This window comes from Podarcis bocagei (genome assembly GCF_964188305.1).
Source record: "Podarcis bocagei genome assembly, chromosome: 9".
Classification (NCBI taxonomy): Eukaryota; Metazoa; Chordata; class Lepidosauria; order Squamata; family Lacertidae; genus Podarcis; species Podarcis bocagei.
The window spans coordinates 27,252,378-27,279,990 of NC_138134.1; the positions used below are offsets into that span (position 1 = coordinate 27,252,378).

Sequence of the window (27,613 nt, forward strand, 5' to 3'; positions counted from 1 at the left end):
TCCAGTACAAATCCCCCACTTCTCTTATTGGCTTTACCATAGTATTATGACTCCCCCAGTGCTGACCATGGTTAACATTAAGCAGATATACTCTTAAGTATGGTTTGCCAGCTTGCTTCAAACCCTAGTTTCAAACTTTTTTTAAAAAACAGCAACAACATGGGAACCATGGTGAACTTTATTATTGCTCACACCAGTGCAGACATGAAACCATAGCAAAAGCCAACAAAGGAAAGGAGAGAGGAATGCATACCAGAGAGAGGAGGAGCAGGCAGTGAGGCCATTCGTGAATGCAAAATGAACTGTCATTTCAGCCTCTTTGTATATGCTGTGAATGAGCGCTCCTCAATTTCTGCCTCAAAGCTTGCATAGCCTAAGTTTGAACAAACAGAATTTGGTTCAGTGTGGTGTGAAATGGAACAGTATCAAAAGGACATCACCCTCCAAAACCTCCCAACGTTCCAGTTTTGTGTGTCCAATGCATTTCAGTCTTTTGACTTCTGTGTGGGTAAGATCATATTCCATTATCTTGGCCTCGCAGCTTCCAGAGGACATGTTCTTTCAAAAACTAAATGTTGATGAAAGACAACAGGAGTAGCTGGGCACAAGATATGGGCTGACTCTTACTCGGTGCTATCAGATGGGTTTTCCCATACCCACCAACTGTCCTGGAAAAAACGGGACATCCCATTTTTTTCTCACAAGAGGATGGTGGCAAAAATGGCCGCTGTGATCTCACACAATTTTGGGCCTGACTCTTGCCCCCAAGAAAATGCTTTTGGGGGGCAGCGATCCCATGTGGGTCATGTGACCTGTGTGGGTGTGTGGTCCTGGAAGATGGCATCCCAGTTTGTGGACACTTTGTATTGGATGGTATGGTTTGCTCTATTCCATGGCTGATTTGCCCCCATATGAAGCAATTAATCATTCAGATCCATGTACATGGTTTAAAAAGATGGTGAACTGTTGTTGTTTAGTCATTTAGTCGTATCCAACTCTTCGAGACCCCATGGACCAGAGCACGCCAGAGCACGCCAGATGGTGAACTAGAAGGCATTAAAATGCTATGCATCAAGGTTGTTTTCTCAATAGATAGGAAAGATTTCTTTTTACAGCAAATTCCATTATCATGGTTGGAATGATTCCCTTTACTGGTCCTTCCTTTTTTTGTTTTATCTCACTTTTTGAGGTGTCTTGTGCCAATAGGATCACTGTCCAGTGCTAGATATCACCCTTCTGTGGCCAATAATGTTGGCATTATCAGCCGTTAGTTACTGACGTATTTTTTGCTTCTTTGCAAAAGGGCCACTTTTCTTATGAAAAATCTTAGCTATCTTTATGGTATAATGCTAGAGCAATGCGTGGTACAGTTTCTGTATTGTTGCTGGTTGTGGTGTGCACTTAGTTTATTGTTAAGCATAGAAATAGTGGTGTTCAAAAATGGGTTCATCCCACTCAAAGACTTCCTGTAGCAGTTAGTGGTTTTTGTTCAGTGCACACATTAGGAGATTTTGATAAGGAGCTCTATTCTATTCCAGCAAATTATGTCCATGTAATCTGTAAGAAACGGGGAACATACATTTTGTTAATCTAGTAATAAAGATTTAGGGCAATTTAAAATGGATTAACCCGCATCCCACAAAATTGAACTCTTCAGTATGCGGTGTTGAGCTAGCAGTTTTATAGCATTGAAAGTAATCCTCAATCAGCAAAAATGTCATTAAAAGAACTAGAGAATCTGCTTTTATAGAAAAAAATGAATATAACATTATTTGCAAAAATATGCACTTTAACTCTAAATTTCCTTAATTCACAAATTAATACTCCACCTCCCCGCCCCTTTTTGGGTGATATGAGCTGCTAGATCTTGAACAGAAATCTTCAATTAATTGCCCAGTCCAAAATAGACTGTGACCTCAGTGAAAGCTTTTACAACATACACACCAATTCAGGGCACAGTGATAATTGAAAACACCATTGGGGATCCCCAGTATCCATGGCTGACATTCTCACCTACTCATCCATGGCAGAGATTCTCAACTACAGCTTGAGAACATGGAAGGAGAGCAAAGCCTTTACAGGCAGTTCCCCATTCAGTGTGATTGTGTATGAATGGGGAGCATGGTTTGTAGGTGCAAATGCTGGTGTAGAAAGGAAGTAAGGAAAAAGCTTTGGTGTAGGTCATTGGGAGCCACTGTGGTACCCTATGTGATACCCATCATCCTCTATCATTAGCTATGATGGCTGGGACTGAAATGTGTTGTACTGCAAAACATCTGCAGAGCACCATGTTGACAATCCCTGACCAAAGCTCGCTCCTTCCTTCCTTCCTTCCTTCCTTCCTTCCTTCCTTCCTTCCTACTCTAGCATTTAGACCTGCAAACTATTGGTATGACTTTCATTACAGCATGTTAAAAAGCAGAGACATTACTTTGCCAACAAAGGTCCGTATAGTTAAAGCTATGGTTTTCCCAGTAGTGATGTATGGAAGTGAGAGCTGGACCATAAAGAAGGCTGATAGCCGAAGAATTGATGCTTTTGATTTATGGTGCTGGAGGAAACTCTTGAGAGTCCCATGGACTGCAAGAAGATCAAACCTATCCATTCTCAAGGAAATCAGCCCTGAGTGCTCACTGGAAGGACAGATCCTGAAGCTGAGGCTCCAATACTTTGGCCACCTCATGAGAAGAGAAGACTCCCTGGAAAAGACCCTGATGTTGGGAAAGATTGAGGGCACAAGAAGAAGGGGACGACAGAGGATGAGATGGTTGGATAGTGTTTTTGAAGCTACCAGCATGAGTTTGACCAAACTGCGGGAGGTAGTGGAAGACAGGATTGATGGCGTGCTCTGGTCCATGGGGTCACGAAGAGTCAGACACGACTAAATGAGTAAAAAACAAAAGGAAAGTGCAGTGCAATCCTACCTATCGGTATGTTTATTCAGAAGTAAGTCTTGTTGGGTTCAATGGGATTTACTTCCAGGTCAGTGTGCATAGAATTGTAGTCTCAATAATCACCAATATATCCTAGATTCAGGTAGGTGTTGGTCTGACACAGTTGAAATATATATATAAATAAAAAAATTGTTCAGTAGCACCTTAGAGATCAACTAAGTTTGTTCTTGGTATAAGCTTTTGTGTGCATGCACACTTCTTCAAATACCAATATATCCTGTGAACCTGGGAGTATGACAGGTGTGCCGAGTTGGGCCCAATAGTGGCAGGGGGGGCTGTTGCATGTGCATGACATCACATGCACAATGCCCCACCCTCCATCAGGCCGCACCTGCCAGGACGTGCTGGTGCCTGCCAGGATACTCTGGCGATCGCAGCGGGGGGTACAGAGGGTGAAAATCACCCCCAAGCCTTCCTCCTGGTGGGCTGGCACTCTGGTGATTGCAGCAGGCGGAGAAAATCACCCTCCGAGCCTCCCACCCAGCATGATGGCACTCACCCAGGGGGAAGGATGGCGGCTCCTCAATATTGGGGGGGGGGCTTAGACCCCTGCCTCAAAATATTGAGAGGGCTGAGGCCACTTCTGCTCCCTAAAGCTGGTACCCCTGGAGTATGATCCATGGGACCCACTAAGAACCAATGTCTGGCTATGCTTATGTAGGATTGCACTGTGACGCAACTTCATGGGCCTTAGTTCTGAATACACGTCCATAGGATGATGCTATAAGGATGCAATCCTATGTACACTTAACCATGGATAAGTCTTATTTGACTTAAAGGGACCTGCTTCTGATGAAAGATTGGATTGTAGCTATCTGTAGTTCTAAATGTCCTCTAGTTTCTAAGATTTCAGCAAAGCCCTATTACATGAAGGCCATTTATCTGAAAATATTATATGTTCCCCCCTGCTGCCGCCCTTTTTGGGAGTTCCACACACTGCCTATTGCACATTCTCACTAGTTTAATGTTTTTCATATCATTTTTGGATAACAACATTAGTTAATTAAGATGATCAATTATATAAGCAGCACCTACCAAAAATACATCAGAAACGTTATACTGTTCCAGCACACACACACACACACACACACACAGAGAGAGAGAGAGAGAGAGAGAGAGAGAGAGAGAGAGAGAGAGAGAGAGAGATGAGAAATAGCCTTTGTACAAAATTGCTGAGGCCACATCACAGATTGAAAACCCATTTTAACAGCACCCAGAAGCAGCTTCCAAATCCAATTAGCCCACTATGACCTAGCTAATCCAACACAGTTCTTTAAAAAGGAGTTGTGTACTTTTCATTATAACTTCTTATTTCTTCTATAATAATATATCACATTTCTGCAAGTCTGCCTGGTTTCTACTCCTGAACTGCTTTGCTGGTGTAGCTGGACGAAGGCAGATTACAGCAGGAGGTGGATGCAAAGCGTTCAGGGAACCTGTATCTTTTTGCCTGCAAAAAGAGACCCCCATTAGATCCTTTGATGTTATGCTAAGAACTACTCAGAGGAATACCACAGCCCTCCCTTACTATAAGGAGCCAGTAGGACTTTGACCTAAGTAGCCATTATATTCACCCCAAATTCATCCCAGCCTTCAGATTTATTCTAAAGACAAGTATCAAAGTATCAAGCATCAAATCTCTAGTGTCTAACAGGCAAGGAAATAAATGGTCTAGAATGAATGTGGATATATGAAGGCAATGAAAAAAAAATATGTAGTTTCCTATCCATTCTGCTACTGTCTATCTTTGTATCTGCCAACATCTCAAGAACACTTGCAGTATGATATTCTGCTTCTCACTCAATCCAAAAATACCGCCTGAGCTTTTTGACAAACAGCCGACTGTCTGTGAGATTCTTTGTGCTTTTCAATTTCTGTAGCCTTTCAAGAGTTGGTAGTTGCTTTCGGCTATGGAAGATTTTTTTAAAAAATAAATAAATCACAGTTTAATATGTTGTTTACCAATTAGTCTCAAATTCAGTCTGAAAACTGCAAGCATCTTTGATTTAAATCAGGAGTAGGGATCCTCTTTTAGCCTGGCAAATCTTCCAAGGTCACATTCTGATGATGGGTGGGGCCAGAGACAAGAGGCAAGGCAAAAGCAGGTGGGATAATTTTTCCTATTCTAAGGTATTCTATGTAATTTTATGTATTTTATGTACATTTTATGTGTTTTATATGGACTGCTCCCTTAGTCTTAAGGGGAATTGTATGTAAAATATGTTAAATGCCCATAAAATACATAAAAACCTAAGGAAGTGTGGAAAGTGTTGGAATGATAAAAATGATCAGTTGTGATTGGTGGATGGGTGGAATTTGCTAGAAATAGCCTTATGGACTACTTGAAGGAATCTGGCAGGTCCATGAACTGGGGGTTCCCCAACACTGATTTAAATAACAACAAAAGCCTGTCTGGGATCATCTATTCCAGCTTGTATAGTCAAGGAGGATCAATAGGATGGATTTCTTAAAATCCTGTCAACGGTTATCTTGACCCTGGTGTTTCTTACCTTATTGCATGTACAGTTTGCTTCTGGCTCTCTATTTACCACCTCCAGTTTTGACATACAGTGGTATCTTGGGTTAAGAACTTATTTTGTTCTGGAGGTCCGTTCTTAACCTGAAACTGTTCTTAACCTGAAGCACCACTTTAGCTAATTGGGCCTCCCGCTGCCGCTGCTGCGTGATTTCTGTTCTCATCCTGAAGCAAAGTTCTTAACCTTGTATATTATTAGAAAACTATCCTGTGGTATTAGTGTCAAAGCTCATAGAATGCCAACAAATTCCTTTGGTCATTGCATGTAGAGGCAGGACAGCTATTGAGCTCTATCCTGAACAGTTTCTAGTGCATTGATTCATATAATAATAGGGTTGGAAGAGTCCTTGGAGTCACCTGGTTCAGCCTCCTGCTCAGAGCAGGACTTACAGTGCCAGATACAACTACAGTAAATCTGGCAGATGATCATCTGACTACTGCTTAACTTCTGCAAAGGTGAGACCACCATCTTCGGAGACAGTCTGTTCCACTATTGAACAGCTGGTACATTCAAAGGATTATCTTGCTAGAGAGAAGGAATAAACATATCATACAAACCTTGTCCTATCAAAACTTGTTGCATAGCATGGTAACGCAATCCTGTGACTCTCCTACCTGATATTGATTCTTCCTGTACTGAGTTTCTCCAAGGCTCACTAGCCATCATTGAGAGAATGTGTTGGTCCAGATGAACTGGGTACCAGTTGTCCACCTGAGCCCATCTTAATTATTTGTTTTGGTTCTTTTTCATTAGCACTTTTTGTTATAGCTTCTGCCTGTGGGGAATAAGACAGAGAAGAACATTTTGTCACTTCTGGGTTCTGTTTTATTTTCTCAGCAGAGAAAAGGTAGACCGGTCTATTACTCTCATTTCATTCATTGTGTTAGTGGGACATATTCCTTTCTGTCCCACTAACACCAGGTTTACATCATTAAAGAGAATACTTGTAACCATTCAACTAATAGTTTTATAGCCAAGCCATCTTTCCTCCCCCCCCCCCTTCGTTCCCCTTTTCGGTCATGAACCCAAGCTATTAAAGGAGTAGGTTATTGCTTATTTGGAAGAAGGATCATAGATGTAACCTTGAATGGCTTTGAAGCTCTATGTTATATATCTATATATCTATAGCTTTATACCTTGTCTTTTGCCAGTTGACTATAATTATTGCTAATAACAATAAAAAATAAAAAGAATGCAGCTGACAAGTGAGGATGAATTAAAGTAGCCAACAACTTAACTGAAACAACCTTCAAGTTCAACCCAATAATTTTCTTTGAAAGCCATAATTAAAGAGACTTTAATACCACAATTGAGAAAATCCTCTCATGTACCTCTGCCCACCATACTTCAGATGACCATTGCAGAGTGGTGTGGAGAGTGATTTATGCCATGCTGAGCTTCTTGGGGGAAAGCATGAGATATCAATGCCACACTTCAGATCATTACTATGGCAACTGGTAAGCCCTGTTGTGGCTAAATCTAAGACAGCCTAAGATATTGTAAACTGCCCTGTGATCTTTATATGAAGGGTGGTATAGAATTTAATACATAATTGTAATAATAATTGAACTCCAAAAAACACTTGGAAAAAGATAAGCGAAGCCACTTAGACTGCAATTTTAAATAGACTTGCTTGGAACTGAAGCCCATTGAACTCAATGGGGCTTAAGAGTAAATCTGGATAGGTCTGGGTAACAATGGATAATTTGATTTAAGTTATATTGTTGCTTTCAAATAGCAGTTTACCAAACTTTGGGCTGACTAGAAGAACATCTCTATCTCTTCCAAATTTTGGCACCTGTTCCTTGGCTTCATACCTGTGGAACATATCCAGCAACCTAATTTAGCCACATTATTGCTTGTAGCAATTAAAAACTGCAGTTAGCCAAATTATGATATATACTTTTTCATGCACCAGTCAGCATGACAGTGCTACCTTTGAAATGACTGTGTTCAAACTCCTTCCCTACTGTGCAGACTTTAATTTGTTCCTATGGCTAAGATGATTATGTTTTATTTGTATTGCTACAACTGGAAATGTGTTCCTGTAATTAGGTGGTTGATATATTCATCAGTTTCACTGGAAGTTAATTTATTCAAAGCAGTCTCATTTTTTATTGCCCAGATAATCTATGTACCATATATTCAAATCCATACCAAATGTAAAGAGCTATTTCTTTTTGGGGAGCTTATGCACTAGAAAAATGAGCCAAAAGTGACTTTTCAGAAGTCAGTCACAGCCAGAGCCCCCCACATCCCTGGGCCACTTCCAATATTATTTTGGAGGTTTCCTCCAATCCCCTGGAGCATCTTTTTCTTCTTCTTTCAGTTAGTAGAGTATGAGACTCTTAATCTCATGAGTTGGAGCCCCATGTTGGGTGAGAGATTCCCTCACTATAGGCTGTTGGATCCTCCGTATTGAGGAAGTTTAGTTTTCATTTGAGACAAAAAATCCCACCTCTGCTTATGAATGGTGTATGTGGGACATTATTAACCCCCCATCCATCTGCAGCCCTGTGCCCTAAACATTGTCTCCAGGGAATCCAGAGAATCTAGACAGTGTCTAGAGAAGCTCTCTTTTATTTTATTTTTGCGGGGGGGGGTGCGTTAAGGGCAGCAGGAGCAGAAAGTACTCCTGCTTCCACAACATAATGTTTTGGTCCAAGGCCAAGCTACTGAGAAAGCAAAGCAAAGAAATATTTAGTGTATGAGTGGCTCTGACTGCTTCTCAGTGATTTCCCATAGTTTATTGACACCACCTTTGTATTTATCTGAGGATTTGAATGGCTTCTTTGTCAATGATACCACACGGAAGGTGAATTCAATAAGCATATAACAGGAGGTTAGCACAGCTGAAAAATGTTCAGGTCACTTGGTGAAACAGGCTTTTGTTGCCATGCATAGAGTGAGTGTTATTAAATGGATGAACCTGTTGAGCTATGCTTTAGAAGAAAGGTTATGCTGAAATCTCAATACAAAGCTATTTTCCATTCGGGAGGGGGTTGTTTAAAAAGTGTATCAGTACTGCTTTAAATTTTGAGAGCATGTCAGCTATTAGTCTCACTTCAAATGCATGTCTTGGCAGGTATGTAAATATTGCGTGTAATTTATTGCATGAAGAAATAAGTGCCTGGAAGAACAGTCTGCCTTGGCTTTTAACTCCTGGCTCAAAGCTGTTTAGGATTTTAAAAAATATATTACAGATGTAAATTAAAACTTTATGAAGCAGTCAGAATCTGTTTAGGAGAAAGTTATTCATTGAATTAATGACTGCTGAAGTAAATGGATCTATTCCTAGCAGTACTTACTGTATCTATTCCTAACAGTAGCAGTGGTTGGTTGTGGGAAGAACCTTTTCCAAAGCAATTCAGAGTTTCACACATTTCCCATGCAAATTCTACCCTCAGATGTGCAAATTAATTTCTCCAAATGTGACTTCAACATTTTAACTCGCTGCTGCAGAATAAAATCTGATTGTTTTAAACTATTTGGTCATCAAAACAAACCAACCAGTACCAAACAGCATTTGCAATGATCATTAAAATTACATTCTCCCACACAACTGGTGGGATTTTTTTGGACCCAGTGCACTGCAGATGGATTCAGCCCTCCAGTGCACTTATGAAAGAGGAAACCAATTTGCTGATGCTTTGTAGCTAAAAAAAATTGCAGGTGGGATGGAGGGTCCAAAAATAAATCAGTGGCCCCACATAAATAATAAGATGTCTGACAGACAGAATGCCAACTGGTTAAGCTTTCAACATAATAGTATTTACATACTAGGCAAGCTTGAGGTTCAATTTCTGCCTGCCACCCAGCTGTCACAAGACCCCTGCTTTCCCCAAAGCCAGTCCTAAACCATGCAAAGAACTTGCAGCTGTAAACCAGATATGTTACCGTAGGTCTTTCATCAACTGATTTTAGTTCTTGATGCAAAACCAGATGTGGTATTTCAGATGGCTGTGTGTGCACTTTTCACAGCTTAACTGCATCCCTCCCCCCCCAAAAAAATGCACACGCACCACCACACCAAGAGGCTGGGTAACAACAGTGGATTATATTGTGGGGTTTTCATACACTACAACACGATCAATGTCATGCATTATGGGTGCTGTAGTCCAGCATCTGGAGGCTACCACATTGGCTACTTGTAGCATAGACAATTCTGAACTGGTTGGAGCAAAAGTCCAACTCAGTGTAAAGTTGCACCCTATGTTCCTTTTGGGCTGAGTAGACATGTATAGGATTGCATTTGTCCAGCATACCAAAAAGGAAAGAAAGTCAATGATTTTGAATTACAGTACTAATCAGCCCTAAAAACAAGTTATTCTAGGTTGTATCACCATCTCTGTATTCAGTTGTCCAAAAGCTCTTATATCCATGTGATTACTTCCCTCCTCTGCTGCATTTGCAACTACTTCAGAGTGAGATCTTTGTAGAACTGGGTCATCCACAGGGGTTTAACACATGAAAGACCCCACTGCTAGTTAGCTACTGTATTATAGCCACCACATGGAGATCTTTAGAGCACTTTTATCTGTGTTAGCTTGTAGACAGAAGGGGAAAGTATCTGTTTTCATCCACTGAGTGTCATGAATAGAATGGTTAGCTGCCTGGGAGCCACATGGTGTCTCAAAGCTTACTGTGTGGTCCTTATATGGAGGAACATGCCTCTGGCCTTTCGCCTCAGGATTAAGCCCTGTTTTTCTACCCCTTTACAGCAATGTGACTGCCAGTTGTCTGACTCGATCCTGCATAGATTCCAACTCCTAGGGGCCAAGGCAGTTCCAGCCTCCCCCAATGCATTTTTTTGAGAGTTTTGGGCCCCCTCAGTTTTCAGAGGCTGTTCAGCTCTGCCCCTGGCTCCTTGCGGCATCATGCACATGACACTCGGACTTTGCACTATGTTGCATTGTGCTTCCTCAATCCTCTGGAGAAGCTGGCGCCTCTGCTATCCTGAGTGGTTGTTACCCTGTGTTGGAATTCACATCTTCTGCAAGTTGGATCATTGTGGAAAATGAATTAATATAAATAGTTAGAAGCACACTAATGGTTTGTGGTATTATGAGACTGTACTTATAGCTGCTAGCTCAAGATTTGTATTATCTTCATAACAAACTGACCTAAAAGTATCAAACCAAATCTGAATTTTAAGCAAGTTTTAAGGAGTGAAGCACATGAAAATGAACTGATAAGTTCTCACTTTTGTTGGAATATCTAGAACAAATAACATTTATGGGTTGAAGTAGATGTTATAAGAAAAATGGCAATCCTGTCAAATTCTCCCATTCTTTCACTCTCTTTCCTGCATTATTTACTGCAACTTACCCTGCATTTTAACATTGTTGCAATGTGCTCTACTTTAGCCTTGTTCAGTTTTATACCTGTGAGCATCAAATGCAAGAAAGTGTCATCAAGAATACATGAGATAGGCAGACCAGCCATGCCTTTCAGACAATCTGTGATTGGCATCAGCCTGAAGGGGACTATAGAAATATATGTAGGGCTCCCTCAACAGAGACAATCATATTGATTGATCAGGATTTATGTTGACATGTAGAGAGACCTACATATGCACATCTGTGCTCATGTAGGCCCCCTCAGATTGCTGCCAATCACACATTGACTGGGCCCAGGTATGGCATGTCCAGTCTACATTTCAGAATCTGGGAGGGTCACATGATCTGGATAGTCCTTTCACATGTCTGTAAACTATGGGTGTCACTTACATATAGGACATCTATATACAGACCACATGTATGACAGCATGCACAAGGAGTGCACTTGCATCTGTTTTGCCATTCATATGAGTGCTAGGAATCGGAGACACGCTACATACTTGTCTAAAGCAGACATGTGCATAGGTGTGACAGCGGACATGCACTTTGTCACAATTTTTTAAATGCAAGCAACATCCTTGAAGGAGATTGTAAAGTATGATACAACCTGTATTCTGCTTTTTCCCAGGGAATTCTCAGCTCTCATGGTCTGTTCCATCATTTTGTTTCGCATGGGATCGATGACCAGCTGTCCTGTGTGTTAGCGCCACAGACATACCACTCCATTTGTTGGTATTAATCTTTCCTCTGATCTGAGCATCTTGTGTCAGTTTTCATAATAGAAGCTGGACATGGCGATTCTGGTAAACGTAATAGCCAGAGAGATGCCATGTAAAAGCAACAATAACTAGCTTCTGATTTCCATGATATGCTTTGCCTATACACATTTATAAAAGTCCCCACCTCATATCCATTTGTGTTAATACTCTGCATCTTCTATCTTCATCAGAAGAACATAATGGCTTCTGTTGACCATTACTGTGTGGTAGCCAGTGGAATTCTAGTCATCAAATGACTAGCCCACACAAGGAAGTTGACTTATTACACCTTTTCTCCTCCCATATTTTTCGCACAGGAAGATATATCCTATGCTAGTAGACTACTCCCTGACTTCCTCCAAGGCCCAACAAAGGAACTAGACGGGGCAAGGGTGCCGACTTGCCCCACACATTGTGGGTGCACATCACGTGATGCATCACTTTACGTGTCATGTGACACGTCCCGCCCCCACCTAGTGCAACATCGTCAGGGAGGCAAAGTGGGCCTCCCCACGCGACATTGGCAGGGAGGAGGTAAAAATGGGGTGGGGGCTGAAGACCCCTCAGCCCCCACCACTTGGCACACCTGCACAGGGGCTGTTCACAGACGCCCATGCTGCCTGCCCCACTGGTTTCATCCCTGATATCCATGAGGATTCTATGTGGCTAGACAAACCTATGGAATGGGCATATCACTGATTTCTATAATTATTTATTCATCGTATTGGTAGCTGTACCATTTATTGCAGCTCTGCAACTATGCAGGGATGTTTTGCCACTTTAAAATGATAACAGTTCCAGTTTCCTTCCAACTGAACTAAAAGGGATATAGTTTTCTCTGTATTTTGAGTTTAAAAAGTTGGCGAGGAGAAAATAACCCAGAGCTACTGTCCATAAATACATTTCAAATAGCCCTCAAGAAGATGAATGATATACTGGAACAAAATGGTATCATTTTAATTCAGTTTGCTTCCAGACATTCTGTTTTAATGAGAGGATCAGAGTTCAGCCTGACTGCTTTGGTATTGAAAACGAACAGATTAAAAAGGGAATCAGGAAAATATACAGAATTGCAAGTTTTCTCATCCCCTGCCAGGGCTAAGAAATTCACGATTTGATTATGTGTGAGAAGAAAAAGGAAGAATAAATGTTTTAACAGTGATATAAGCTTCACAACAGCCTGTGTTTCTATTCCTCTTGGTACTATTTTGTGATTATAGATGCAGCACACTGTACATTACTTTTACAGTAATAGCAGGACTATTAAAAACATGCATACAGGCAATAACTGCAGTAAGAGTCTGCCTTTGTGTCCTTTAATTCTGTCTTATAACCCTGAAGGGCATCGTTCCTTTTAAAGAAGCTTCTTGCACTGCGCCCCGTTTTCTGTTGCAAGGGTACAGTGCCAAATCAAAGCTGCCTATTCCCATTGCCAATGGAGCAATTGCAATTATGCTGATAAGGAGCAAAAGCCCAAGTGCAAGAACTGTCAAACATAATTTAGTGTAACCAGTATGTGGCTGGAAGCAAACCAGGGACAGAAAAGCAAAGTGTCTGACATTATTTTTTCTGTGCAGAAGACATTGGAAGAAGCACTAACAACAAATGTCAGAGGGATAATACTGGGAAGGCAATGGAGAGCACAGAAAGCAACAGCCGAGGCATCAGCTACTTCTTGCAAACTTTGAAAATCTGTTTTACTCCATCAACTTTTTTGTTGCACCTACATCATCCCACTTGCCTAATCTCTGACAACATTTCCCAAAGAAATGACATTGCCTCTTTGACCTTTCACAATGTGTAACAGCTGCAGCACTTAAACCCTTGGTATGTGTATGCACTTAATATTCCAAGTATTGTGCTGAGCTTAAAGAGACGAGATTCTTGCTCCTGGTTCACCTTTCCTTCATGATGGGATAACTGGTCAGTAGCATCATCTTTTCCTGTATTGGCAGACTGTGTAGTTCTGTAAAGAATCACAGTAACCTATGAATGACATATGGTGCCTCAAACATTCCCAACTGCTGGTGGTGGTGGTGATGGTTGTTGTTGCGGCTGCTGCTGCTGCTGCTGTGACATGCTTTGATATCCCAGAATAGCAAACTATATCATATAGATCTTATCACATGCATAAATAAATCTTGAAAATTACACATGCAAACTTAAACACATATAATTCATGTGTTTCATTACTAATGAAGTCTATATTTCATTTGTAATGAAGTCTGAGTTGGTTTTCTAGTATCAGAGAAACACAAAACAACTTACATAAAATTAATTGCATGCTTAAACACCTTAAACAAAACATATTCTAGTAACATATTCAATACAACTCCACCCTAAGTGCAAATAAGAGCAGCAATATTAATAATAAAGGAAAGCTCAGTAATCAAGGTCCATCCACCTCAGGAAACAAAAGGAGAGAGTTGGCAGATATTTCTCTAAAGCATAATATTCCAGCGAGTGTCAAGTATGCATAGTATTTGGCAGCTTTCAGAAAGCAGGAGTTCCATGTCCCATTTCCCACCACAGGGAAAACTGTCTGCTGGTGAGGTACAGTCAATAAAGTCACTTGAGTGTTGTTGGTCTATCTACCATTTGGATTAGATGTCAAAAGTGGGAAGAAAAACAAAAAACCCTCTGAAGAAGAACCTTTGAGATAAAACATGCTCAGGACTTATAACAGTCTCACTTTCTCATATATATGCACTACACTGTAATGTTGTTGAGGTCATCAGTGCTATTTATTGTATATTGATATTTTGGATTAGTATATATGTCTAGTTTCTGAAATTATTACTTATTACATCACATAATATTTTATAAACATTTTTGCCTTCTTTGTTCATGTGGTTTGGTTTGTGGTTAATTAAGATGTGTTTTTTTTATTTTCTGGAAAAACAGAGTGCAAATTGTTTCTTGGTGTAATACTCTTCTCCACACCCACACACATACTTGCAATTTGGAAGATGACTGCAATTAGCCAGTTTGTTCTAACAAGCAATGCAAAAGGAAGTGGATTGTATGAGAGCCTCTGTCCCATTCAGTTAAAGAATATTTTTGTCACTTCAGTATGCCTTAACAGCTGCTTATGCCTTAATGTTATATCGAAGCGAATCTCTGCCATGTATTGTTTCGCCTGGCATATTGTTTTGAGAAGTTGAGATAGTGATTCATGCAATGGTTTCATGTCCAGAGCAGAAAAAGCCAACAAATCACTATGGTATTCCCTCCTCAATATACACCTGGGCAGGGGGTAGCCTGTACCATGTGAAGTTTGTTATTTCTCTCACACACCACCATTAATTCTGATTCTTAAGAGCCAGTGTGGTGTAGTGGTTAAGAGCGGTGGACTCGTAATCTGGTGAACCGGGTTCGCGTCTCCGCTCCTCCACATGCAGCTGCTGGGTGACCTTGGGCTAGTCACACTTCTCTGAAGTCTCTCAGCCTCACTCACCTCACAGAGTGTTTGTTGTGGGGGAGGAAGGGAAAGGAGAATGTTAGCCACTTTGAAACTCCTTAAAGGGAGTGAAAGGCGGGATATCAAATCCAAACTACTACTACTACTACTACTACTACTCTTCTTCTTCTTCTTCTTCTTCTTCTTCTTCTTCTTCTTCTTCTTCTTCTTCTTCTTCTTCTTCTTCTTCTTCTTCTTCCGGATGCTCATTTACATTCTGTTCCCACCCAAAATGTGAACGGTTTTATTTCTCATATTACAGCTCAAATATCTCTGATGCACAGTGTACGGTGATCTTCTCAGTGCTAACCTTAGCCAGGTCCATAGAGCAAACTCCCTAAAAGGACTCACTTATGTTGGATGATGCCTAATATCAAAGCAGCCCATTGGTTCATCTAGCTCAGCACTGTTGACAGTGACTTGCAGCAGTGTGCTGAGATTTCAGACCAGAGTCTTTTCCCAGCCCTACGTGGAGATGTCAGGGGCTGAACCTGACATCTACCACCGAGCAACATCCCTTCCTTCGTCACCCATATGAGCCTCCTTGTAAAGATCTTCAGCTGTGACCTTTAATGTTTCGCTTCCATCAGAGATGTGGTTGACAGTGACACAGGACAGCACTTTCTTGGCAGTAGCATCTAGGTTGTGGAACCTCCTTTCTTTGTGAACTCCATGCTATGGGCCTTCTAATGCTCTTAAAAACCTTTGGTTTTGAATGATTTGTTGCTGCTCTGCCTTAGTGTTGTATTTGTTGTTGGAGGCTGTTTTCCTGATTCTTTGCTATATTTTACACCTATTTTGCTTTGTTCAGATTTTAGACTTCATCTGTTTTTATCTTGTGTTTCACTTTGAAGGTCTCCAGTTGGAGAATCAGCCTAAAATGTATATAAGCAAACAAATACCTGCAACATGAGTATTCACCAGTGGCTTTTTCCTTAAATGTTTTCAGTCAAAGCTAGGCTTGTCACTTAAGTATGACTAAAAAAAAAAAAAAAAAAAAAGAGGGCAATATGGAAGCTGAGGGCTAGCTCAGTCGGTAAAGCAAGAGACTTTTAATCTCAGGGTTGGGAGTTTGAGCCACATGTTGGGTGAAAGATTCTATGAGTCTATGAAAATGTGTATCTAAATCATATTGGCATAATTCTATGTTGGAAGCCGTGGAAGCCCTGTTGGACATTTGGCTTCCAAAAGAACGTTCAAAAACCGGAACAGTCATTTCCAGGTTTCGATCATTCAGGAACCAAAATGTTCGAGAACTAGGCTGTTCGAAAACCAAGATACGACTGTACCTTGTTCACCCTTCTTAAGGTTTTCATCTTCAAACTGACCTTGATAGCTCCTCAAATTGAGGACCGAAAGCTGACAACTCTTCACGTAGTGAACTATCCTCTGTAAAGTAGGACACTTGGGCATCCTAGATGAAGCTTTGAGAGCCATGTGATTTGTCCCTTCCAGAGACCAATACTTGCAATTATCCAACTCTACCCATCTAAGTGCATTTTCTATCCTCTGCTTAACCTGTTTAGGTTCTCTATAGCCTAAACTTTTGTGAAGAAAAAGCTGGTAATTTTGAGCCCTTATTCTGAATCAGCTAGCTGAATTGAGTTGATTTAATATTTGAATCCAACTTTTCCAACAACAAATGTTGAGCTCAATAGCATTAAAAAAACCCCAAACCAAACATTGCAATCACTATAACCCAAACCTGTTGCAGTTCTTGGCAGCACAGCCTGCAAAAGCAGCAACTTTATATCTTTTAGGTTTTATTTTTTATGTCACAGTCATAGAACCAGTCCAGTTCCTGCTCCTAAGACCTATTGAATGGACTGGCCTTCATGCATTGTTCCTGGAAATGCTGCCAACTACTATGTGGAACCTGTTTTAGATTTGCATATCCTTAGGGATTGCTCATTGAAATAAGTATTAAATTTTCACTGGTAACAAACATATTTATCAACAATACAAACAAAGGAGAACCAGCATAAAAAGAGCATTGAAAGTTCCCGCCTCAGACAAATTGCTTTGGTCTTCCAAATGGAAATAGATGACTAGAATAAGCTGCTGCAACATTCTCCATGTTCTTTAAAAGCAACAAACTATCAAATAGCAAAGACATGGTGAATTATCATTAAAATAATTTTAAAGAGCAGAGAACCACTGCATATTATGGCAACTGTATCGAATCTACATTAAAGTGCTCCACAACTATTATCACGTGATGATGAGACTCCATTGTGGTGACTCCATATGCAGCTGAGGCAATTTTCTCTATGCCACCACATAATCTTTAAGACTCTATGTGGCTATACATGGCGTGTATAGCCTTACAAATTCAGTGGTGGCATACTAAGTGTCCATATGGTGGCCTAACATGTGCACTGTTAAGAAGCTGGTGTTTTGCACAGAGATATATGAAAAAAACATTGTCCACTTACATCAGGGCTGGGAAATGCATGGCCCTTCTTGTTGACTTGGGCTTTCAGGACCAGAGATGATGGGAGTTGTTGCCCAGCAACATATGAAGTGCCATAGATTCCACAACCCTGATTTACATGGAGGAGACTGTCTTCCTAACCTAGAAGCCCATTCAACCTGCTGCTGGAGAAATGTCTGATATAATTCTGGATGGTTTCCTTTTCCTGAATCTTTATCCAGGAAGAATCTCATTGCCCCTCTGCTGTTATAAAGCTGTTTAAAGATAAAATATTCTTGCAGCCCTGAGGCAATTACTGTGGAGGAGTCAAAGAGTGTTTGTTGAACTGAAGAAAAATAAAAGTACCTAGGAGACTAGCTGTCCATAAATCTTTTCCCCGTTACCATCATATCAGATAGATGCCGACAAGAAATGCATTTATCAAATAATATTTGATGCCACATTGTTGTTATTATGTGCCCTTGGGTTACCTCCAGCACATTTAAAGTGGCTAAATGTCAGAATAATGCACTCACTGAGGTGAAACTCGCAGGGAGCATTATCTTATCCAGTCGTTTTCCATTTGATATCTTATGACCTGTGTTGTTTGAAGAGAAACTTGAGAGCACTAGGGCTCCAAAAGAGAAAACCCCTAGCAACGGATTCTGTGCTGAAGGAAATTGGAGGGTGTATATGTATGTTTGTGGAGTCCAGTGGCCTTGATGGATGCCACAAAAAGGGCCTGGAGAAAAAACAACCACATCCTGTGTCCTTGAAATTAGCTATAAATGCAGTGGTATATTTTAAAATGCTCCTGCTTGTCATGACAACCTCCATAGCCATGTGCCAGAGAACAGGCCAGCAGTAAATCACACCATTCAAATTTGGAGTTAACTCTTTTATTAGCACACTTGACTGTCAGGTTTAATGAGCACAGCGGCTCATCCATGGTAGGCCTTTCCCCATGAATGAGTTGCTGATGCTGAAAGTCCTCACCCCCCCCAGCCATCTAAGTCCCCTCCTCTCCAGGGCTTGTCTACTCAGAAGTAAGTTCCATTGAGTTCAACAGGGCTTCCCCCTAGATATGTGTCATTACAGCCTCAGGAAAATTAAAAATGAGATTGTAAGTGACATGTTGCGGATATAATGTCTCTGAGATGTATTTTACTTGCTTCCGTGTTTATGAACCTCTCTGACATTTTGCTATCCCATTTTAAAATGTTCTTCTGTCAGTGAGCTGTTCTTGCTTGATTGTAGGCACATCACCCCGTAGAACACCAGCCAGTTCACTGATTCATATCCATTATCAGGTGTCTTGTATGTGCAAATGAGCTATTAAACAAAGCAAGCCATAATGGGGAGTTGGTTCGATAGAGCTAAGCTGACAGCAATACTGTAAATCTCACAGAAGCACACCAGTCATTAAGGGATGGATACAAGAACTCCTATAATTGGTAGCTCACTAACAGGCCCTATTTAACACACCGCAAAGGGAAAATAAATTTCAGAAAATCTAGAAAAGAACTGTTTGAGGAATCATACCCACTGCTCAGTTCATCACCCTGAATGTGGTATCATTATTTTCTCGGTGACTGTTTCTTTGTTGTATTTCAGCTATTTTCATACTCTGTATGTGCATTGCTATTTTTTATTCTATTTTGGTTTATTTTATTATTTATTATTAAAGGGAGGCAGCATCTTTGGTTGGCGGAGGCAAGAAGGGAAACTTTTGGAAGTTAAAATAACATGTGGAAACTTGGAATATAACTAATGATGAATGAAAAAAGCAGAAGCAAACAGCATAGACACAACTTGTGTTATCACCTCACATACCAAACCTTTCAACTGAGTCAGTTCACATGTTTAGCTTGTGAGGAATCTACTGGTGCACATGCGAAGCACCCACATCTCAACTAGCACAGCAACAGCATGGGAGTTCACACAACCTCTTCCATGCATAGAAAGGACCTGTGGAGAGGGCCGTGTGGCTGTGTGGACATGTGTTTAGCCCAGTCCTCAGCTGTGTTCTGATGCTATGCTTTCATAATACCTGCATATTTAATATACATGAGGAGTTATATGTGCATATAGAGTTCCTCCACTTGACCCTGGCCCAGTCAGGGTCTGTTGTCACGCAGAGGAACTGTATGCTCATACATTGGTATGCACAATTCTTCTCTGTGTGTATCCAACTCGTGCACATCGAGGGAGCATTGCTTCAGTTGTGACAGTGGCAGAGAGGGAGGCCTGTGACTATCTCTTTCTCTGTGCAGAGAGAGGTTGTGAACCACTTTAGAATATCTATTGTGCAGTTGTTGTTGTTTTTAATAGAGAAGCAGCTCCTACATTTATAACTAATTTTAAACAGCTTGGAGAGATGAATGCAGCCTTTAGGCAGCAAGTTGAACCTGGCCACACTGCCCTTGGGCTTAGATGGTGTGATGAGTTATGTTCAGATGATGTATATTTCAAACAAAACATAACAAAATGCATTGCCAGCCAATAGCAGCAGGTGGAACTTTGGAACTATTGTCCCACATGTCACAATTACTTACAGATTTCAATTACATAAAAAGTTCAGACCTAGATTGTCTTCAATTTATACACAGAGTTAATTATCCCATATTTTTTTTCCTGTTGGTGCGTTCTTTCTATTTTTAGCTCCTTAAGTGGAGAATTTCCTTGTTGTTTTTCTGCTTTGTTAGATCTTCTTAAATAATAAAGCAGGTCTGTAGACTCTACATGTGTATCTAAAAAAAGGACAGTGAACTTAAAGCAAAGGTTCAGAGGGAGAACAACTGTGTTCTTACTGAATATTTAAAATGAAACTATCTTTAGCTGTCTATATATAGCCCTTCGGTTTATGTTCAAAGGCATTCTCCCCCTTGCATTTTTCTACTTGTATTTATTTTGAGAGACAAACTGGCTGATCCTGCTTTGCTTATTGAAGCAGGGGCAATGAAATTCATGGTTTGCTGCACACAGCCTTAACTAAAGCAGAAGAAGGTGCACAGTGTATTTTGTGGCCACCACCAGCTCAGAGTTGGGTTGACTTCTATAGTCATTGACTCCATTGCCATAATGCACTTATCATCAATACGTTTCTCCTAAAGTTTAGCCAGAATTCACCCCCTTGTAACTTTAACCCTTTAGATTTACTCTTGCTTTTCATGGTTGCAGAAAATACCATATTTTTTGCCCAAAGGACGCACTTTCCCCCTCCAAAAATGAAGGGGAAATGTGTGTGCGTCCTATGGGGCAAATGCAGGCTTTCACTGAAGCCTGGAGAGCGAGAGGGGTCGGTGCGCACCGACCCCTCTCGCTCTCCAGGCTTCAGGAAGCTCTGCGCAACCCTCGGGAGACCGGCTCCGAGGGTTGCGCAGAGCTGCCTGCAGTCCCGGGATCAGCGCAGCTCTGCGCGGCCACCAGGAGCGGGGCGCGAAGTCCCGCCCAGCTCCGGATGGCCGCGCAGAGCTGCCTGCAGTCCCCGGCTCAGCGCAGCTCTGCGCGGCCACCGGGAGCCGGGCGCGAAGTCCCGCCCCGCTCCCGGTGGCCGCGCAGAGCTGCCTGCAGTCCCGGGATCAGCACACTTCTCCCTATAGCCAGCCCCACAAGCTTGGGGGACAGCGGGGAGGCAGAACCCCGACCTGGTTCTTCCAGCCCCGCACCTGGGGGGGAAATAATTTTTTTCCCTTTATTTCCCCCCTATGGGCCGGAGCATCCTATGGGGCGCAAAATACGGTAAATCTTTGCCCTCTTGGATGTGACAGCCCTTGCACATGTCCCTTCAGTTAACTCGTATCCAGGCTATGCATACCCAGTTCCATCAACGTTTTCTGGTAAGACAAATTTTCCCTACCACTGACCACCATATATAGAAAGCATTTTCAGAGCACTACGGACAGCAGTTTCTAATACAAGAAACTAGAGAGGTGTATAGATCATGCTAGCAGCTATTGTTGTTATTAATAACAATCACAAGAACAATTAATATAGGCATTCACACAGGCACGGTTGACTACTATCATGCATAATGATAGTAGTACTCTACTTCACAAAATCCACATGAAAATGTGTCAGGATAGAATTAGTCAAATTCTGATGCAGAACTGTGATTGACTGGGAATGGGTCTCTCTATTCCTGGTAAGGGGCTGGAAAGATGGGTGCTTGGCAAGCAAATCTCTCCTTGCTGAGCAATGCAGCCTATTTTTCTCCAAGTTACAGAAGCAGTGAGTCTAGGATAGCCTAGTAACATCACTGAGGCAAAACCAATGCCATGATTTAGCTGATGGGAACCATTTTTTCATGGCTAGGAATGGTGGTAGTGGTTTTTGTCTTGGCAGTTCCAACGCTTACTCAAGTGGGTTGTTCTGGTGCTTAGCTGATCTCTCAAGTCTTTCCTCTCCACTGTATGGAGAATTGCCTTGTTATATTGTGTGCGGATTATGGCTTTGTTTGAGTTGTGTTTAATAGGAATGATGATACAGTTAGCAGAATCACTTAATTAAAGCAAATGGACCCCAGAGAGGAATTCTGGCAACATTTCACAGAGCAAACTAAACAAAACAGTATTTGACTTGAAGAGAAAGAAACAGAGGGGTTTAGTCTTTTAGGGGCAGGCCTTGTTGAGAACTGGGTTAGAATCAACTAAATATTCAGAGTAAAGCTCCCAGACACCTACACAAGCAATCACAGCTACCTCACTAAGAATCATGCTACCTCCCTGGTTGCTAAGAAACACCTCCACCCCCCTCCTTTTGACCAGTTTGCTTACTGACAACCAGATTAACCCTTAAGCTGCAAACTGAATGATCCCTTCCAACAGATACATCAGTTGTAAGATTTTTTTGATATTTATGCAGTATCATATGTACAGAATGCATCATTCAGTAATGCAAACAAGCACTGGCCTTACCCCTTGAGGGGTTACAAACTAAAACTGTCACTGAGGAAGAGAGCGAGGGAGGAATGCTGAAGATAATAATATGAATGTGAGGAAATACACCTTGTGCACCTTGACTTAGAATAATATCAGATTTGTCCAATGGGAAATGGAAATATACTGCTCTTGAGTACTGGAACAATTGTACTCTGAAACAGCAACCTATTGAGAGTTCTTTAGGCTTTCCTATAAAGAAGTATTCACAAAGTAGGAGAAGTTTCTGTGCAATAAAGGAAGGCTCTCAGCTTTTTCCAGTTCCCAAGCTGGGCATGGAGAACGTCTGTGAATACAGTTAGTAGTGCACAAGATTTATTCACAAGCACTGTTGAATGCACGTAGGCGAGAACAGAATTGCAAGTGTATACTCTTCCAGGGATTCCAATGCATGCCATGCTTTGTAAACTTTTCTATTGCAGAACATCTATATACTATCTATCTTTAACTTTTGCTGTGAGTGGGGAAACACCTGAAGGAGTGTTTTTGGTGGACAAATGGCAGAAAAATAATGCATTAATAATGTGCTCTTCTTACTCAGCCTAACTGTGATCTTAAAGTTTGGTGTGTATTATCTACCACACATTTTAGAAAGTTGTCTGTTTGCCTTGCATTTGGATACCTTAAGATATCATAACCACATTTTTCATGGTGGATCTTGACAACAAGGAGCAGGTTGTCCTCTATGGTTGGATGTAAGAAGGCAGGCTGAACCTTTCACAACTTCACTTAATTAAGCTGCTTATTTCAAAACTGCACTGATTTCTTTGGTTTTTTAGAATTCCTGAGCAATATAGGTATGAGGATGGTGTGTGTGTGTGTGTGTGTGTGTGTGTGTGTGTGTGAACATCACATGTTTTAAGCCTTACTGAGAACAAACACAATGTTGTCTTCTTAGCATTGGATGCCTCCATATTGGTGACAAAAATGAAAATCTACACAGCTGTGAAATTCTCAACACACTTCCAAAATGATTAGCTGAGATAAACTGAGAAAGACAAGAAACTATTCATCTTGAATATCATAACAGATTAAGGTTTACACAGCACACAGTACTTCAAATATCTGCCAGACTGCAATTACATTGTGCTGTTCGTCAGTGATTATTGAAGATATTGAAATGAGTGGTAATATATTGCCAGCAGTTCCTGGCATCTGAAGCCTTCACAAGGCACCAGAGAATTCAAAATGCGTTTTAGCCCATAGTTTCTTCCAAACCTAATATTCTGGACCTTATTCAACTTAAGATGCAATATATTTTTCCCTAGGAAGAATGGTGGTCAACACTTTGCAAAATTACAAGAGTCTTTGTAGGAAAACGATCAGACGTGTGGCTTTGATTTAACTCGTGTTTATAAACTTTTCCCATAATTAGACTTGCATAATCAACTTCCTTTCCAACCCTAATATTTACTCCCAACAGCACACTAAATAAATCCTCAGCAAAGTCTCTAAAACCCAACACCTGCATGATTGTGCAGCATCTAATCCCTTTTTACTCAAGGGGACTCAAGGGGATCATCCTTTGCTCAAGACTGGTCTTTTATCAAACGGCACTCCCTGTAATCTGTTCACAATCCCAGTCTAACGTTTCAAAAAGAGAAGGAAGGGAATATCTTCAACGTGTACCAGAATAAGGGTGGGCTGGGTTGGGGTGTGTGCAGTGGGGTGTGTAGGGAGGACTCTTAGGATTCTAGGGATCTTGAATCTTGGGGTATCTCATGAGCAGCCCTTCTGGTCTCATTTTTAGCTTGATGGTCAGGCTTTAGTCTTGTTAGAAGGCTTTTGTCTGGAGCAGTCTGCCCCAAGGCTATCTGGGTCCCTTCCTACATGACTGGCAAGTTCCACTTGTACCTTCTGCCAAGCAGTCACTCTGCTGCCCACTAACGTGACTGCTGTAGAACTCTCCCAGCTGAGCAACAAAAATAGAGCCTTGTGAAAATTGCTAAATAATGTAACATGTAAGACCTATTTTTAGATGGGGAGATATGTTGGAAGACACGTGCTTGAATGCTTGAGTTTGAAGCCATTCACATTCTCTTGCAAGGCCACCTGCAGCACCAGATTTAATTTGTTAATCAGAAGTCAATCCCACAGGCCCCTGTCACATAATTAAAATTTAATATGCACATGGAATTTTTGATACAAGTTAGGTTTATATATAGAACCTGGATTCTAAAATAGGCATTCCACATCTGAGGGAGTGGATACCAACAGTAAAAGGAATAAAACTTCCCTAGAGTAGGTGTGGAGTTCGTACGGTGTTTCCTTATCTCTTCATGGTTGGAGTGCCATTTCAGAGGGTGAACTTGAAGGCTGGTGCCCTGACCAGTCATGCAGAGCTGTGTGCAACCAGCTGAGCCCAGAGACTGGCTGGCAATGTGGATACTGGGGGCCTTGCAATTGCTGGCATCTCTCTGCATTGCATTGCTTTTCATTGGATGCACACCTGAGAGGGCAGTCCTTTGCATGCTTACTCAGAAGTAAAGCCCATTATGTTCAGTGGAGCTTACTCCCGGGTTTAGATTGCATTCTGATATAACTAGCTATGCACAGCTATGCACAACTAGGAATTGTGCATGGAATGGCACATGGAATGGCTACTTGCAGCTAGAGATGAATTTTGGTGTGTGATAGAGACTGGCTGGTTGATGAAGAGTGGTGGGAGCTGCCTGTCCAAGAGACCCCCCCCCTCACTTCCCTGTGATTTTTCTTCCTCATCCTACTATTGTGGATGTAGACACCAGCATAGAAAACACATCCTGTGAGGAAAGGTCAAAGGTATTGGATATGTTTAGCCTGGAGGGGTAAGGAAGACATGATAGCACCCTTCACATACCTGAAGGGCTGTCAATAGAAGAGGACAAGAACTTGTTTCTTACTGCATCAAAGCACAGGGCTAGATCTAACGAGCTTAAATAAGGTTGAAGAGTCTTGTTGGTTGTCAGCATAGTTCAGTAATGGGACTAGTTACCTAGAGGGATGGTGTGGCTTCTCCCTTGCTTGGGTGTTTTCAAGCTGAAGTTGGTGCAGAAGCTCTAGAACTGGATTCCTTGCACTGAGCAGTGGGGTTTGGCTAGATGGCCTACAAGACCGCTTCTAGCAATATGATTCTCTGGTTTTATGAGCTTCATCTATTCTTAGAAATTGAACATCTCAGGCTGGATCTACAAATATATCAGAACAGGATGGTACAAATATTTTATGACTTCAGACCTGTAGTTGTCGGCCAGGCAGGGCAGACAGGGTGCCATAGCTAACCTGACATTGGTTGCCAGTTACCAAGAGGGGGCAAAGTGGTGGGGAACATAGTATGGGCATGGTGGCTTCAGACTGCAGCAAAGGTGGTGGTGAGGATTTTTTTAATGCACTTCATTGTAAAAACAACCACAGCCAAAAAGTAAAAGGAAGAAACACCCAATTCCTTGCAAATAGCAAACTAGCACAGCAAGGAGTGAACTATGTGCCCCCCCATGAGTTTATAATATATGGGAACATTCAGAATGATACCCCGCCCTCTCACCTGCAGTCCAAAGTGGAACTGCCCACTGTATCCCTTTCAGATTTTAACCCCTCGCTTAGCTATGTATGTAGGCAATGTGCTATTTCTGTCATGTGCAAAAGCTGTTAGATAGATGTATGAAGTTGGGAGGTCAATTGGAATGTGCTTTGGTTAAAACAAACCCTACCGTTGTTAATTTATCAATTTCTGTATGCTTCATTTTCAGGCAATGTCTTCGTTGTCAGCCTAGCCATCGCTGACCTGGTTGTGGCAATCTACCCATACCCTCTGGTCCTGACATCTATCTTTCACAATGGATGGAACCTGGGATATATCCACTGCCAGATCAGTGGGTTTCTTATGGGCCTGAGTGTTATTGGATCCATATTCAACATTACTGGAATTGCAATTAACCGATATTGCTACATCTGCCACAGCCTCAAGTATGACAAGCTGTACAGCGACAAGAACTCTTTGTGCTACGTCATCCTTATTTGGGTCCTGACATTTGTTGCCATTGTGCCCAATCTTTTTGTTGGGTCGCTTCAGTATGATGCCAGGATCTTCTCATGCACCTTCTCCCAGTCGGTGAGCTCAGCGTACACAATAGCTGTTGTGTTTTTCCATTTCATGCTTCCAATAGCCATAGTTACATTTTGCTACTTGAGGATATGGATCCTGGTCATTCAGGTACGGAGGAGAGTTAAACCCGACAACAAACCCAAACTAAAGCCACATGACTTTAGGAACTTTGTCACCATGTTTGTGGTGTTTGTACTCTTTGCCGTCTGCTGGGCTCCTTTGAATTTTATAGGCCTTGCAGTGGCTGTCAACCCAGAAACAATAATTCCCCGAATTCCAGAGTGGTTGTTTGTTTCCAGTTACTACATGGCATACTTCAACAGCTGCCTTAATGCTATCATCTATGGACTTTTGAACCAGAATTTTAGACGAGAATACAAACGAATTATTGTGACAATTTGTACAGCAAGAGTTTTCTTCCAGGACAGCTCAAATGATGCAGTCGACAGGATGAAAAGCAAGCCCTCGCCACTGATCACAAACAACAATTTAGTCAAGGTTGACTCGGTGTGAAAAGAGAAACCTTGTTAACTGACAATTTATAGACACTCTGATGTACTCAAATGTCAAATCTGTTAGCCTCATGGTTCAAGCTCTGCAATGAGACACTGGTCCTCTAATGTACAATTGCACTCAGATGAGATTATATGTATAGTATTTTTGAGCCAAAGTAACAGTTTTTAAGGTAAAGTTCCTCCTATTGCACTACATGCTATGTTTCAGTACAGTGGACATGATCCAGCCAAAGTTAAGCACCTCAGACCCATCAATGCCAGAGGGATAGTTAAGCATGCAATTAATATCTGAAATTATTATTTTCCTTCAGTTGAGTAATTCCTAGTGATTCGCTGATACACAACTGTAGGCTATTATGGAATTAAAGAGCAAATCATTGTAAATCTTTTGTTTAATTTAAGTAAGCACTAGAGATGGATTGGAACTAACAAAGACATGTTACTTGGATTTTAAAACAAACAAACAAACAAACAAACAAACAAACAAACAAACCAAGCACCACCCCAATCTTGGTAAACTATAATCTAATGCTGCAAAGCATAAGCATAAGTACATGTAACTAGAAATAATAATTTTTAAAAAGATACAAGGAACTGCTGGTAAATTATCAGAGTA

At 41.3% G+C, this 27,613-nt stretch overlaps 1 protein-coding gene and 1 long non-coding RNA gene across 3 annotated transcripts in view; one reads left to right on the plus strand and one right to left on the minus strand.

Annotated features, from left to right (window-relative positions):
* MTNR1A (melatonin receptor 1A) overlaps positions 1–27,187 on the plus strand; it is a 65,192-nt gene extending 38,005 nt beyond the window's left edge. Inside the window, exons 1-2 of one of the 2 annotated variants that reach the window (XM_081209036.1) lie at positions 21,210–21,300; positions 26,127–27,187. In XM_081209036.1, the coding sequence (XP_081065162.1) occupies positions 26,261–26,995 (735 nt within the window). In that variant the 5' untranslated portion in view covers positions 21,210–21,300; positions 26,127–26,260 and the 3' untranslated portion in view covers positions 26,996–27,187. Of the gene's footprint in view, positions 1–21,209; positions 21,301–26,126 lie in introns of those variants that run through there. The other variant, XM_081209035.1, reaches the window with a different exon arrangement.
* Positions 4,378–27,613, minus strand: part of LOC308595228 — a 67,936-nt gene continuing 44,700 nt past the window's right edge. The window contains exons 2-3 of the long non-coding RNA XR_014011942.1: positions 6,106–6,266; positions 4,378–4,404 (exon numbers count right to left, since the gene is read on the minus strand). This is a non-coding gene — a long non-coding RNA (uncharacterized lncRNA). The remainder of the gene's footprint in view (positions 4,405–6,105; positions 6,267–27,613) is intronic.